Raw genomic sequence first — 14209 nt, forward strand, 5'->3', positions numbered from 1 at the left:
CCTCCAGCTAAGGGAAGGTCCCTGTGCCACGAACATGGGAAGGTCCCTGTGCCACCTCCAGCCATGGAAAGGTCCTGGTGCCACCTCCAGCTAAGGGAAGGTCCCTGTGCCACGAACATGGGAAGGTCCCTGTGCCACCTCCAGCCACAGGAAGGTCCCTGTGCCACCTCCAGCCACAGCCACGATGCCTCCTGGTGGCAGCGGGAGGTGCCAGTGCTGGGACAAGCCCTGAGCCACGGGAAAGGAGCCGAGTCCGAGCTCACTTTCAGGCATTTTTTTATTAAATTAAATCTTCCACAGAAAAGAATTAAATAAGTGCAAGAATTCCAGAATCCAGCCTGGCACAGCCCTTGGACCCCGGAGCCTGGCTCAGGAGCTCCGTGGCACAGTGAGGGGGCACCGTCCCTGCTGGGGAGGGGGTCTGGCCAGCACTGAGGGTCCTGGGGACAACAGAGCCACCAGCTCTGGGGGACAGCCGCACCCAGGGCTCTCACCCTGTCCCATCGCAGCCACTCAGCCCGGAACTGGTCAGGTCACACCATGGAGCCGCTGTCCCCCATGTTCCGCAGGAGCTGAGACGGGGACAGACCGGGATTAGCAGAAAAATCCACCCGTGCAGCCCCGGGGACACCGCGGTGACATTCCCGGGGCAATCCCATCCGTGGGGATGGATCCCAGCAGGGATTGCCCACCCCGAGGGGCACAGGGGGATGGATCCCACCAGGGATTGCCCACCCTGAGGGACACAGGGGGATGGATCCCACCGGGGACTGAAGGCCCCGAGGGGCACAGGAGGGTGGATCCCACCAGGGATCCCCCACCCCGAGGGGCACAGGGGGATGGATCCCACCAGGGACTGCCCACCCCGAGGGGCACAGGGGGATGGATCCCAGCAGGGATTGAAGGCCCCGAGGGGTCCCCAGCCCCTTCTCACCTGGCTCAGCAGAGGGATGTTTGCCAGCGAGCCAAAAAACCCGAAAGCCACCGGGAAGAAGCTCCTGTGTGGATACAAAAGACCCTGCTGAGCTCCTGGGAGCATTCCAAAGGATCCTATCCCGAGGATCCCATCCCGAGGATCCCATCCCACACCAGAAGAGGGAGATGAAGCCGTAGCCCTCCAGCAGCATCCCCAGGATCGGCCAGCGCATGAGGACCACGATGAGCCCCCCGAAAAAGAAGCTGGTGCCCTTCAGCTTGGACCGCTGGAAGAAGAAGGTGAAGGTCCTCCGGAAGCCGATGATGAAGACCAGGCCGGAGAGGAAGAGGAGCTGGGAGGAGGAAGGAGAGGAGAGGGTCAAGGCAGCTCCTTGATCCGGCTGTGGGCACCCCCGGCCTGGCCCTACTCACATTCCCAAAAGCCATGAGCACCGAGTCGAAGTACAGGAGGATCCCAAAGAGGAGGAAGAAGAGGCCGAAGCCGACCAGGCCCACTCCGATCTCTGTGGAGAGCAGGGGAGCAGAGCTGAGGGCTCAGCTCCGCACCTCAGACCCCGTATCAGCACCTCCCTCTCCCGTTCCTTCCCAAAAATCCCCTTTGGATTTGCCTCCAAAGCTCAGGAACAGCCTTTGCACCCAGGCCAGGCCTGGAGGAGGCTGTTGGTGCCCCAGAAGTCCCTGAGGGCACCGGATAAATCATAAACCACGGAGGAAAAATCAGCGGGAAAACCGCATCCAGCCTTTCCCCGAGCAGCAGCAGCAAAGGCTGGAGATGATCCCAGGATGATCCAGGAAATCCTCCTGGTCCCCAGCCCTCCCTGCTCCTCCCCACGTCCCCTTTTCCATCTCACCCCTCCCTGCCCCAACCACCCCATCCAGCAGCTCCCAGCCGGGACTCAGAGCTGCCAAACGTCCCCACGGAGCTCCCGGATCCTGCAGGGACGGGAATTCCCGCCGGGACACGGCCACGGCGCGGCTGCTTACGCTGGAAGTCGCTCAGGGACACCATCTTGGTGGTGGTGACAGGGCTGGGCGAGGCCGGGCGAGGGTGGCCCCGCTGCCAGAGTGACCCTTGGAAAAGCCCTTTAGTCCCCACGTCATCCTGGGAATGATTAACGACCCCGGGAACGCCCACGGCACCTCCTCCGGGGGGGACACGGTGGCTCTATGGGGGACATGGTGGCTTCAGAGGGATGTGGTGGCTTCAGGGGGGACATGGTGGCTTCAGGGGGGACACAGTGGCTCCAGGGGGATACAGTGGTTCCAGGGGGGATGTGGTGGCCCCAGAGGGGACATAGTGGCTCCAAAGGGGACATGGTGGCTCTATGGGGGACATGGTGGCTTCAGAGGGATGTGGTGGCTTCAGGGGGGACACAGTGGCTCCAGGGGGATACGGTGGTTCCAGGGGGGATGTGGTGGCCCCAGAGGGGACATAGTGGCTCCAAAGGGGACATGGTGGCTCTATGGGGGACATGGTGGCTTCAGATGGATGTGGTGGCTTCAGGGGGGACATGGTGGCTCCGGGGGGACACGGTGGTTCCAGGGGGGATGTGGTGGCTCTATAGGGGACACAGTGACTCCAAAGGGGACATGGTGGCTCTATAGGGGACATGGTGGCTTCAGAGGGATGTGGTGGCTTCAGAGGGACGTGGTGGCTTCAGGGGGGACACGGTGGTTCCAGGGGGGATGTGGTGGCCCCAGAGGGGACACAGTGGCTCCAAAGGGGACATGGTGGCTTCAGAGGGATGTGGTGGCTTCAGAGGGATATGGTGGCTCCAGGGGGATGTGGTGGCTCCAGGGGGACACGGTAGCTCCAAGGGGGATGTGGTGGCTCCAGAGGGGACACGGTGACTCCAAGGGGGATCTGGTGGCTCCAGGGGGATCTGGTGGCTCCAGGGAGGACATGGTGGCTCTAAGGGGGACATGGTGGCCCCAGAGGGGACATGGAGGCTTTGTGGGGGACCTAGTGGCTCCAGGGGAAACTGGTGGCTTCAGGGGGACACGATGGCTCCAAGAGGGACATGGTGTCTCCATGGGGATCTGGTGGCCTCAGGGGGACGTGGTGGCTTCAGGGGGACACAGTGACTCCAGGGGGACATGGTGGCTTTAGAGGGACATGGTGGCTTCAGGGGGATGTGGTGGTTTCAGGGGGACATGGTGGCTCCAAGGGGGACACGGTGGCTTCAGGGGGATGTGGTGGCTCCAAGGGGGACACAGTGGTCCCACAGGATGTGGTGGCCTCAAAGAGGACACAGTGGCTCCAAGTGGGATCTGGTGGCTTCAGGGGGACACGGTGGCTCCAGGGAGGACACAGTGGCTCTATGGGGGACACGGTGGCTTCAGGGGGACACAGTGGCTCCAAGGGGGACATGGGTGGCCTCGCAGGGATGCGGTGGTCTCAAAGGGGATACGGTGGCTCCAAGGGGACATGGTGGCTTCCGGGGGCCATGGTAGCTCCAAGGGTGATGTGGTGGCTCCAAGGAGGACACGGTGGCTCCAGGGGGATGTAGTGGCCCCAGAGGGGACACAGTGGCTCTATGGGGGACACGGTGTCCCCAGAGGGGACATGGTGGCTCCAGGGGGACGTAGTGGCTCTATGGGGGATATGGTGGCTCTATGGGGCACGTGGTGGCTCCAGGGGACACGGTGGCTCTATGGGGGATGTGGTGGCTTGTGACCACCAGACCCGGCTGGTCCTGCCCCCCCTCCCAGCGGGATGAACTCCCTGGGATGGGATGGATCCCTAAAATAGGGAAAACCGGGGAGATTTTGGCTTCCTTGGGGCGGCCAAGTGGCACCGTGGGGACAGTGGAGGTCCCTGCAGCGTCCTTAGGAGTCCCAGCTCACGTGGATTCCTGTGGATCCCATGGATCCCACAGATCCCAGGCTGCCCCATGGGAGAGTTTTGGGAATGGCGCAGGTCCCAGGATTTGCCGGTTGGTGTGGGAATAGCGGCTCCAGCAGACCCAACACAGGGTCCCTGTGTCACCTCTGGCACCCCAGAGCCACCCAAACCCAGCTATTCCCAAAATTTATCCCCACAAACTGCCCGGGGACAGGAATTTCATCCCAAAATCAACCCTGGTGGGAAAACAAATCCCAAAAAAAGCCAGGGAGAGAGAGGAGGAGCTGCCTCCAGAGCCCCTTCAGCCTCTGCCTGTCCAATCCAACATTAAAATCCACATCCAAAGTCCCCTCTGGAAAAAAGAAAAGACAGGAAAACGTCGTTGTTTCATAGATATTTTTATTTCTCTACCACTAGGAAAATATCCCAGAAAACCAAATCCCTCCCGCCCCACCCTCCCCGAATGCATAAATAGATTTATTTCCTCCCGATGCAAATCCTTTCCGGGTTAACGAGTCACTGGTTTATGAAGTGTTTATGAAAAATAATAACCAAAAATAAAATTAATTAATTAATTAATTAAGGTTTGGTTTCTTTCTCTTTTTTTTTTTTCTTTTTTTTTCTTTCTTTTTTTTTCTCGTCTTTTTTTTCCTTTTTTTTTTTTAAATAAAATAAAATCGCAGCCGGGTCACACTTTGGGGACAGCGTCCGGTGGCTTTGGGATGGGAGCTTTGGGATCGTCTCTGGATCCCCGAGATGGGAATTGCTGCCCCACAGCCACCTCAGGATGTCCCCAAGGTGTCCCCACAGTAAGGGGGGGTCTGCCCCGGTGTCCCGAGCTGGGGAGCTCGGGGGACACAGGGAAATAAACTCATCCTCTCTTCTTCAAACTTACAGTCTCTGTATATTTTATTTTAAATAAATTTGCTTTTCATAAAAGCAGAAAAAATAGATATATTTTTTAAATAGGTTTTTTTCCTTTTTTTTTTTTTCCTTGTTTTTTTTTTGGTTTTTCTTTTCTTTCTTTCTTTCTTTTTTCCCCCCTTCCCCCTCTGATAAATTGGCAAAGAATTTGCTTTTTTCCTTGGCAGGAACAAACCCTGCGGAGAAGAGAGAGCTCGGCACGAGCTTTTCCCGGGAAAAGAAGAGGAAAAACCGAATATAGATATATATTATAAATGTAGAATTTCCATCAAACATATATTAAGGCATGTAAATAGCAAAATAAAGGGCCAGCTTTATGAGCTAAAGGGGCTGAGGGAGGCTCGGCTGCGGGATTTAGGGCTCCGGGGATCCTACAAGTATTGCTAAGACGGGGAGGATTGGGATGCGGGGCAGGGTCCTGGGGGGGGGTTTGGCATCAGCCCAGGAGGGACGGATGGGATTTGGGATCTGGGATTTGGGATTCAGCTCCTGGCTCCGTCCTCCCTGCCCACCCCAGCGCTGCCACCCTCACGTCCTTCCAGGGATTCTGCTTTTTCCCCACCCTCCAGGACAATAAAGAAAAGGGGGGATTTGCTACAGGAAACCCGAACCGCTGGAAGGGGCTGGAGAGCAACGGGAAGGGCTCGGGGGAGACGCGGGGAGGGATTTGCGGAGGGTGACAGCGGGACGGGGCAGCCAAGGTGACCCTGCTGTCCCCAAACCCCTCCTCAGCGCTGTCCCCACCCTCCAGAGGGGGGTCCCTGCTGACCCCACAGCTCCTTTATCCCACCGGGCACCCCAATTCCCTGCTCTGCTCCCCATCCCTGCCCAGAGCTCCTGCTCCGTGCTTGGAGAGCCCTTGGAGCGCCCTGGGCACCTCCGTGTCCCCACAGTGTCACCTCCATCCATCCTGTCCCCTTTTTCCTCCGGCTGAGCCACCAGCAGTGCCACAGATGGGTTCAAAATCGGGATCAGGGAAGGCAAACCATGCCCGAGGAGCCGAGGAGGAACATCCAGGTGCGGTGGAAGGTTGGGAGCACCATCCGTGCTGGGGACAGGCCGGTCCCCACCCCAAGAACCCCTTCACAGACCTTGGGACGTCCCAGGAGTCCTGTGCTCCCCGCTGGGCCGGTGGCCGCTGTCACAGCTGTCCCTGTGGCCACTGACAGCCCTGGGGGCTCCTTGGGGACAACTCCCAGCCCCCACCCATCTCTTTGGGACGGGTCAGAGCCGCCGCTCCCGTCGGTGCCACATCTCCCGCGTGGTCCCGCCATCGGACGGAGGGAAGGGGGTCCGGGAGAACCGAGGACGGCGGCGAGAGGTTCGGTGTCACCTCAGGAGGGGACTAAAACGTGGCCCCATGGAACTTGATGGCGCCGGCAGCAGCCAGGGCTTGAGCTGAGGAAGGGGGCAGGACAGGACAGAGAGGCTGAGCAGGGTGGGGTCCACCCTGTGCCCACCCCTTGTGGCAAACCCGGCGGGGATTTGGCTCCAAGGGAGCCGGGGGATGCTGGGACTCCCCGGATTTCATGCTGGGATCCCCTTTTCCACCCTGCACGGCCCCCTTGGCCTGGGCGGGGGGACGCTGGGTCCATGGAGGAGCCGGGGCTGACGTGGCTCGGGGGATGCGAGCGGGAGCGAAGGGATGGAGGGGATGACGTCAGAGAGAGAGGTGCTTACGTCACAGGCTCACACCCGCATGAGGTGGCTGCTGTCGGCGGCCCGGGGCGGCTCGGACGAGAGGGGGTTGGTCGGTGGAGTCGGGGAGGCTGGGGAGGTGGGAGGGCTGGGGGTAGCGCACTGAGCTGGAAACGAGAAACGGGAGAAGGGAGTGAAGGAGGCGGGCGGCGGGGAGGGCACGGCGGGGCTGGGCAGGGGCAGGGACAGCGAGGAGGGAGGAAGGAAAGGGGGGAAGCAAGCGCGGGTAGGGCAAAGAGTCACAGCTGGCAGGACAGAGCCACAGCTGGCAGGAGAAGCAGTCACAGCTGGCAGGAAGGACAGAGAGCCACAGCTGGCAGGACAAACAGCCACGGCTGGCAGGAAGGACAGAGAGCCACAGCTGGGCACAGCACGCACACGTGAGCTCCCGGCAGGGCTCCTCATGGACAAGGCATGGTGTGACACCACGGGCACGCGGGCACGGTGTGACAGTGCAGTCAGCCAGGTAGGGGACGTCACCCTGCTCACCTGGGCAAGGTGTGCCAACACAATCCCCCCAGCATCAAGTGCCACCATGCACGGCCACGATGTGCCAGCCCATGCCACTGTAATTCTGCTGGCTATGGGGTGCCACCACGATCCCCTGGGCATGGGGTGTCACCAGAACCCCTGGGCATGGGGTGTCACCATGCTTGCTCAGCCACGCCGTGCCACCTCATGCCACCTCGTGCCACCTCATGCCACCTCATGCCACCCAGCCAGGCACTCCCACCCTCGCAAACGCTCTCAGCAAGGCGCTAGAAGCTGTGCCCGGCTGGAAGGGCTGCTCCATCCCAGCATCTCAGGGCAGGCAGCCCCAGGCGTGGCAGGAGCTGTTGGCATCACCTCTCCCACTGCTCAGGGATGCCCTGTCCCACGACTGCCCTCTCTCCTGCCCACTGGCGCCTTGCCAAGCTGCCAAACCCGCACCTGCCTTCACCCTGCTGGCATCATTCTCCCAAGGATCTGCAGGATCCGACCCTCCGAGCCTCCCCGTTCCTCACCCGAGAGCATCCGGCCGCGGCGCGAGGCCTCGGCAGCCAGGGCACACGAGATCTCGATCCTCTTCTCCTGCTCCTGCAGCTGCATCTCGGGGTCCTGGGGGGTGTCCACCTCCCCCTCGCCCAGGGGGATGACGTTCTGCAGGCTGGGAATGGCACCTGGCATCAGCACCCCTGCCAGGACCCCTGGGGTGGGCTGGGAAGGGGGCAGAGGGGTGGGGGTTCCCCTGGGATGGGTGGGGAAGGGGTGGAGGTGGGTGGGTGGTCTTAGAATGGTCAGGGAAGGGGTGGAGGTGGGTGGTCACTTCCCTTCGGGATGACCCCTGGCATGGCCAGCGTGGGCACTGCAGCCTCACCTGGATTTGGCAATGAGGGTCTTGATCCTTTCCACCTTCTTCTGCTTCTCCTTCATCTCCTCGGGGCTGAGGGGCGATTCCGGCTCCAGCTCCACGTAGCGCTCAGGGATCAGCACTTTGTCCGGTGTGGAGAGCTGGGAACAGCGGGAAGAGCTGGGCAAGTGCCCTGTGCCGGACACTGGGGACCTGCCCCCTCCAGCACTGCCCGGACGCAGCTCCAGGATGCTGCCAGAGGATGGTGTGACCACCCTGGGGACACTCAGAGCCATCCCATCCTCACCTCCTTGTTGATGTCCACATCGTAGTGCTGCGGCTCCAGCTCCATCTTCCGCAGCCGGGCGATCTCCTCCTGCGGCGTCTCGTACACCTTGCCGGGCTCGTCGGAGCGCAGCGCGGCCTCCAGGTCCGAGATGTCCACCTCGTGGATGCTGCGGTGCCGCCGCACCTGCGAGGGACCGCGCCCCGCTCAGCGTCCCCGCGGACTGGGTGGTGCGCTGTCACCCGTCCCACCCCGCCGTGGCCCCGCACTCACCACCTTGTAGGAGGAGGGGGTTTTGGGGCCGGGGGCATCGGGCTGGGGGCCGGGGAGCTGCTGGGGCCCGGGGAGCTGCAGGCTGCGCCGCTTCTCCTTCATGGAGCCGCTCTGGTGCCGCTTCATGCGGTCGATCTGCTCCTCCACGCTCATCTTCACCTTGGTCTCGGTGGCGAACACGGCGCTCTTGGGTCTCTCCTGGGGACAAGCCCAGCCTCAAGGTCACCTGCTGGTGGCTGGTGACATCTCCCCAGTGGCACACCCCTCTGCGATGAGCCGCTGGGATGCCACTTGGGGGATGCCACTTGGGGGATGTCACTCCTGGGATGTCACTCCTGGGATGTCACTCCCGGGATGGGGGTCTCCAGGAGATGGGTGGTGACACACGGAGCCACACAGCCACACGCTCCTGTCCCCAAGCTGCAGCAAAGCCCCCCTTGGCTCACCCAGCCCCCCCAGGCCAGCCCAGCCCCTCCACCCGAGCCCTACCCGGGAGCTGAGCCCGTTGGCCAGGCCGTTCCTCCTGGACACCACCTCGTCCTCCGCCGGAGACTTGGTCCTGGGGGGGACGATTCCCACTGCGGGGGAGACCACAACGCCAGGATGAACCCTTGGGGACCCCGGGCAGGGTCCCAGCGCCACCCTCAAGGTCCTGCTGGGTGTCACCAGTGCCGTACCCTTGTTGAGAGCCGCTTGTTTGTCCCCGTCCTGCTCTGTCCGGCTCTGCGGGAGCCCCTCGGGTGCGGGGCCGGGGAGGCTGGGCCGGGGCGGCTCCTTCTTGCTCTGCTCGAAGCCTGGTTTGGGCTGTGGGGGGGAAAAAGGTCCCCAGTGAGCTCCAGTCCTGCCTGAGGGCCACGCTCTGCCTGGGGACACCCGGCTGCTCTTGGGGTGACAAACAGAGCACGGACACACTCCACGGACACACGGACAGCAGCCAGGTGGGACCAGAGCACCCCAAAATCGTGGGGACAGGGGCTGAGGGGGCTCTGCTCTTGTCCCTGCTGTGTCCCATCCTGTCAGGGCTGGGTGCCTGCTGCTGTCCCCACAGGATGGGACAAAGGTTCCTGTAAGGTGACAACCCCTCCATAGCCCCCAGGAGCTCGGGGGCAGGGACATCCTGGCTCTGTGCTGGGCTCCAGCAGCGCCCCATGCCCACGGGAGGGGATGGGGTCATACAGGGGCAGAAGGACCAGCAAAGGGTCAGTTTTGGGGTCCGTCCCCTCTGGCATCCCATGGGAAGAGCCCGGGAGCTGCTGGGGTGACAGAGGGGTGTGACAACGGGCGCAGCAGCCCAATGTGTCCCCCTAAATGCACCCTGACACCCCTGGATCCACACGCAGCCACCACTGTGCCACCCACGGCAGCTGGAAGTGCCACCTGAGCTGGCACCGTGTCCCTTCCCAGCTCGACACAGCCACTGCGTCCCTCATGGTCACACATCCAGAGGCTGTGGGGACACTCGTGTCACCCGTGTCCACACCCAGCCCCACGCACGGCCGGGGTGTCACCAGGAATTCCCGAATGCAGCTTTGCCCTGGCGCGGGGGGCTCGGAGCCTGCCAGCGCCACACGGGGAGCGGTGACACGGAAGGACAGTGACAGAGGCGAGGGCAGAGCAAAGCAGAGAGGGCAATGCCAGGGACAACCTCCCCAGCAGGAGGGGACAATCCCTGTCTTGAGGGAGCACAGGGGGTGGCGACCTGCTGGGGACACCAGGGGTGCGGCAGGGCCACGGCGCGCAGAGCTGTCCCCACACCAAGTGTCACCTCCACGCTGTCCCCGTGGATTGGGGGCGGGCAGCTCCGTGTCCTGCCTCATCCCATGTGATGAGGAAGAGGAGGAGGAGGAGGAGGAGGACGGGGTGGCAGCTGCCCTGCAGGGTTCGGTACCTGTCCCCGCTTGGCCTCTCCGCCGCCTTGGTGCCAGGAAGGGGAGGCGGGGTAGGGCCAGAGGCGGCTCTCGCTGGGCAGCGGAGGAACGGCCGGAGGAGACTCCAGGGGGACGTAGGACTTGGGGAGGGGAGGTCGAGGCGGGCCTGGTTCCTGGGGCGGGCAGGAGCGGGAGGCGTGAGAGCAGAGAAGGAAGAGAGAGTTAGAGAAGAGACCGAGGCACAACACGGCGGGAACGTCCTGGAGAAAGGGATGGAGGAGGGAGTGACTCTGCGGTGGCCGTGTTCCTCTCGGTGTCCCTGCTGCTGGGCCCCAGGGCCAGGCAGGGCTCGGGGGATGCCCAAATGAAGGTTCTCGACAGCACTTGGGGACACCGGCAGCACCTCTGTGCAGCTAGGTGGGGTTGGGGAGTCTCCAAACTCCACCCTAAATAAATTTCCTGTGCATGAAGGTGGCACCAGCCCTGAGTGACGGCACTCAGAGGGGCTGTGGTGGCACCAGGAGCTGCTCCTGGAGCCAAAAGCTGGAGCTGAGCAGCTCCCATCTCTCCGGACCCACAGCCCTGCAAGGACCACGGACCCCAAAGTCACCAGGTGACACCAGGGCCCATCCACGTCACCAAAACGGTGCCCTCCAGGCAGAACCACGAGGGGAGGCAGCTCCGTGCCCGGTGCCCAGCAGCCCCAATCCCCTGCTGGCACCTGCTGGGGACAAAGAGGGGACACCCAGGGTCACTGACCTCGCCGGGGCCTGGCTTGGTGGGCGATCCCTGGGAGCCGGAGATGAGGGAGAAGGGGCTCAGGGGGCTGGTGAGGCTGGCAGAGCTCAGGGGGCTGGCGGGGCTGTTGGAGCTGTACGTCCCCGAGGGGCCCAGAGCCACTGTGGAGCAGAGCAGCAATAAGATAATTATAAGATAATTATAAGATAATAATGAGGGTCTTCACCTCCTTGAGCAGCAGCTCATAGGGGACACCCCCCGCACACTTTGGGGTCAGGGACAGCCCCCCTCACCTCGGTGCTTGGCAGTGTCGGTGCCACGGGAGGGGTTGTTCTTCCTCAGCCCTTCCATCACGTCCTGGATCCGCCAGATCTCCTTCTGGATCTGCCGGTTGAGCATCTCGTTCTGGATTGGGGGGGGAAAGGCAGCGCTCAGAGGGGTCCTGGGGGTGCCAGTGCCAGCCCCAAATCAAGCTGGACCCCTGCCCCAAAGTGAGCCATAGGAACTGGGGGTCCCGACTGAGGCAGACACGGCCTGGAGGGGTCGGAACCATCACCCCCAGGATTTTTATCCTGCTGGGATGACTGGATCTGCTCCCCAGGAACCCACCTGGGCTGGGGGCAGCTGGGGGGGACTCTGGGGTCAATGGCACACCGAGTGCCCACGGTGGCCAAAGCTGGACGTGAGGGCTGGGCATGGAGAACTGGGCATGGGGCAGAGGGGGATTCCACCTCCATGGGGGACCTCGGGGGTGACAGGGGACACCCTGACCTGGGTGTCCGGGTTCAGGGGTGACAGGGGACACCCTCACCTGGGTGTTTGGGTTCAGGGGTGACAGGGGACACCCTGACCTGGGTGTCCAGGTTCAGGGGTGACACAGACACCCTCTCACCTGGGTGTTTGGGTTCAGGGGTGGCAGGGGACACCCTCACCTGGGTGTCCAGGTTCAGGAGTGACAGGAGACACCCTCACCTGGGTGTTTGGGTTCAGGGGTGACAGGGGACACCCTCACCTGGCTGTCCGGGTTCAGGGGTGACACAGACACCCTCACCTGGGTGTCCAGGTTCGGGGGTGACAGGGGACACCCTCACCTGGGTGTTTGGGTTCAGGGGTGACACAGACACCCTCTCACCTGGGTGACCGGGTTCAGGGGTGACAGGGGACACCCTGACCTGGGTGTTTGGGTTCAGGGGTGACAGGGGACACCCTCTCACCTGGGTGTTTGGGTTCAGGGGTGACAGGGGACACCCTCACCTGGGTGACCAGGTTTGGGGTGGCAGGGGACACCCTCTCACCTGGCTGTCCGGGTTTGGGGTGACAGGGGACACCCTCACCTGGGTGTTTGGGTTCAGGGGTGGCAGGGGACACCCTCACCTGGGTGTTTGGGTTCAGGGGTGGCAGGGGACACCCTCACCTGGGTGTCCGGGTTCAGGGGTGGCAGGGGACACCCTCTCACCTGGATGTCCAGGTTCAGCTGCTCCCAGAGGTCATCGTGCAGGGTGGACACTTCGCTCTCCAGACTCTCGTACTCGGCCGTGCTGTTTGCCAGGGCCTGAGGGGACAGTGGGGGGTGGATCAGGAGGGTCTTGGGCACCCAGCACAGCCCCCCGAGCTGGGCATGGGGTGACAGCAGTGGGGACAAGCTCTGAGGCACCCACGGCACAGCAGAGACAGAGCCAGGAGCTGAGGTGGCACCTGGAGGGTGCCCAATTTGCTTTGTGGCCAGTGAGGGACTTTGGCTCCTCTGGCCCCCAGCCAGCCAAGGGGAATTCCCTTTCCTTGCTTGTTTTCCATCCGGGAAGGGACAAAAGGGCCCCAAATCCCTCCCCCCCCACCCCGTTACCGTGCTGGCCTGGGACAGCTCCACGCGGATGTTGATGAGCTGGTTCTGCAGCGATTCCTTCTTGTGCAGCAGCTTCTCCGGGTAGGCAGGCTGGCTCCCGAACATCTCCAGCTCCTGGTGCGTCCCCATCAGGGCACTCTCCAGGCTCTCCTGCGGGAACAGACGGAGCCACCAGGTCCTGGCTGCTCAATAACACACAGAGAACGCCACGGCCTCTCCCCCAGCTCAGAAATGTCCCCAAATGGCTGCCGCATCCCTGGAAGTGTCCAAAGCCAGGTTGGAGCAGCTGGGATAGCGGCCCAGGGGTGGTTGGAGGTGTTTTTAATGTCCCTTCAACCCAAACCTTCCTGTGGTGACGTGTCACTTCCCCACCACGCAGGTGCCACCGCCAGGTCCCCGTGTGGCCACCTGAGGTGGCACCACGTACCTTCTCTGCCCGGAGCTGCTGCACCAGCCTCTCCTGCTCCCGCAGCACCTTGTTCTGCTCGCAGAGCTTCCCCAGCAGCTTCTGTGCCAGCGGGGAAGAGAGAAAGGGGGGAGAGGATGAGGAGGATGAGTTTCCCACTGGGAGAGATGGGATGCAGCCAGGATACAGGGTGGGATTGATGGGGTTTATGGCTCTGGGGAGGGTTTCCGACCTCCTGCTGTCATTGCAGGGACTTCAGGGTGACACGGGGCCAACTGGGAGATGGGGCAAGACCTAAACTCAGGGGAGGATTTATCCCTGAGGAGATCAAAGCGGCCGAGAGCAGCGGGCACAGCTCTGCCCGTGGGGACAGGGGACACCGAGAGGCGACAGGATTTGCTCTTACATCGGTGTCCTGCTCGCTGATCTTGTAGGGGTGCAGGGTGTCCCTGTAGGCCTCCGGGAAGGGCGTCACCTGCAAGCAGAGCGAGGGGTGAGCCCGGCCCCACCCCGGGATGCTCAGGGAAGGGGAGGCAGCTCCCAGCTCCTCTCTCCCATCCCTGCGAGCCGGGAAAAGGAGGCCGGAGCCGAGCCCCGGAGGCGGTGGATGCTCCCCATCAGTCGGGAGTCACTGGGATGAAGTCCCAGCCTCTCCCTGCCCGTTCCCAACGGGAAAGATCCAGAGCCACCCTCTCCAAGCTTAAGGAGATGCCTCGTGAACCATTAACCGCCACCATTCCAGAGGCAGGGAAAACAAAAGGCAGCGCGGCTGAGCTGTAATTCCACCTCGGCGGAGTGGGAGCACCCATAAATCAGCAGCTGCTGCGGCAGGGCCTGTTTACCCCCGCCCGGCTCCTCCGTGAGTCATTTTCCTTTCCTGGAAATCTCAATTACTGATGGGACTTTCAGCAATTAAATGCCTCCAAGAGCTGAGATGAAAGGCACGAGATAGGAAGGAGGGGATCATTATTGCTAGAAAGCAGAGAGGGTGCTTTAGGACCATTTAAAACTCCGGGATGATGCAAATGGATCCGGATCTGGGAAATGCCCGCGGGGCTGGAG

General features: G+C 62.3%; 2 protein-coding genes across 13 annotated transcripts in view; both read right to left on the reverse strand.

Moving 5' to 3' along the window:
• Nucleotides 1-274: 274 nt before the first annotated feature.
• GOLT1A (golgi transport 1A) lies at nucleotides 275-2012 on the reverse strand. Its single transcript, XM_048328189.1, has 5 exons — nucleotides 1921-2012; nucleotides 1348-1439; nucleotides 1090-1268; nucleotides 935-998; nucleotides 275-572 (listed from the first exon to the last, which is right to left on the reverse strand). The coding sequence occupies exons 1-5, from the start codon at nucleotides 1943-1945 to the stop codon at nucleotides 534-536; spliced, it is 399 nt and encodes a 132-aa protein (XP_048184146.1). The 5' UTR covers nucleotides 1946-2012; the 3' UTR covers nucleotides 275-533.
• Nucleotides 2013-4949: 2937 nt separating this feature from the next.
• The window catches only part of PLEKHA6 (pleckstrin homology domain containing A6), a 43968-nt gene continuing 34708 nt past the window's right edge, over nucleotides 4950-14209 (reverse strand). For 9 of the 12 annotated variants that reach the window (XM_048327760.1, XM_048327756.1, XM_048327759.1 and 6 more), the window contains 15 exons: nucleotides 13554-13622; nucleotides 13169-13249; nucleotides 12742-12891; nucleotides 12355-12450; nucleotides 11192-11303; nucleotides 10920-11059; nucleotides 10181-10333; nucleotides 8970-9096; nucleotides 8782-8870; nucleotides 8293-8490; nucleotides 8041-8205; nucleotides 7761-7894; nucleotides 7408-7550; nucleotides 6386-6510; nucleotides 4950-6103 (listed from right to left, as the gene is read on the reverse strand). In XM_048327760.1, the coding sequence (XP_048183717.1) occupies nucleotides 6395-6510; nucleotides 7408-7550; nucleotides 7761-7894; nucleotides 8041-8205; nucleotides 8293-8490; nucleotides 8782-8870; nucleotides 8970-9096; nucleotides 10181-10333; nucleotides 10920-11059; nucleotides 11192-11303; nucleotides 12355-12450; nucleotides 12742-12891; nucleotides 13169-13249; nucleotides 13554-13622 (1773 nt within the window). In that variant the 3' untranslated portion in view covers nucleotides 4950-6103; nucleotides 6386-6394. The remainder of the gene's footprint in view (nucleotides 6104-6385; nucleotides 6511-7407; nucleotides 7551-7760; nucleotides 7895-8040; nucleotides 8206-8292; nucleotides 8491-8781; nucleotides 8871-8969; nucleotides 9097-10180; nucleotides 10334-10919; nucleotides 11060-11191; nucleotides 11304-12354; nucleotides 12451-12741; nucleotides 12892-13168; nucleotides 13250-13553; nucleotides 13623-14209) is intronic. The other 3 variants (XM_048327755.1, XM_048327761.1, XM_048327758.1) reach the window with 3 other exon arrangements.

Source organism: Corvus hawaiiensis, chromosome 24, assembly GCF_020740725.1.
Source record: "Corvus hawaiiensis isolate bCorHaw1 chromosome 24, bCorHaw1.pri.cur, whole genome shotgun sequence".
Lineage (NCBI taxonomy): Eukaryota > Metazoa > Chordata > Aves > Passeriformes > Corvidae > Corvus > Corvus hawaiiensis.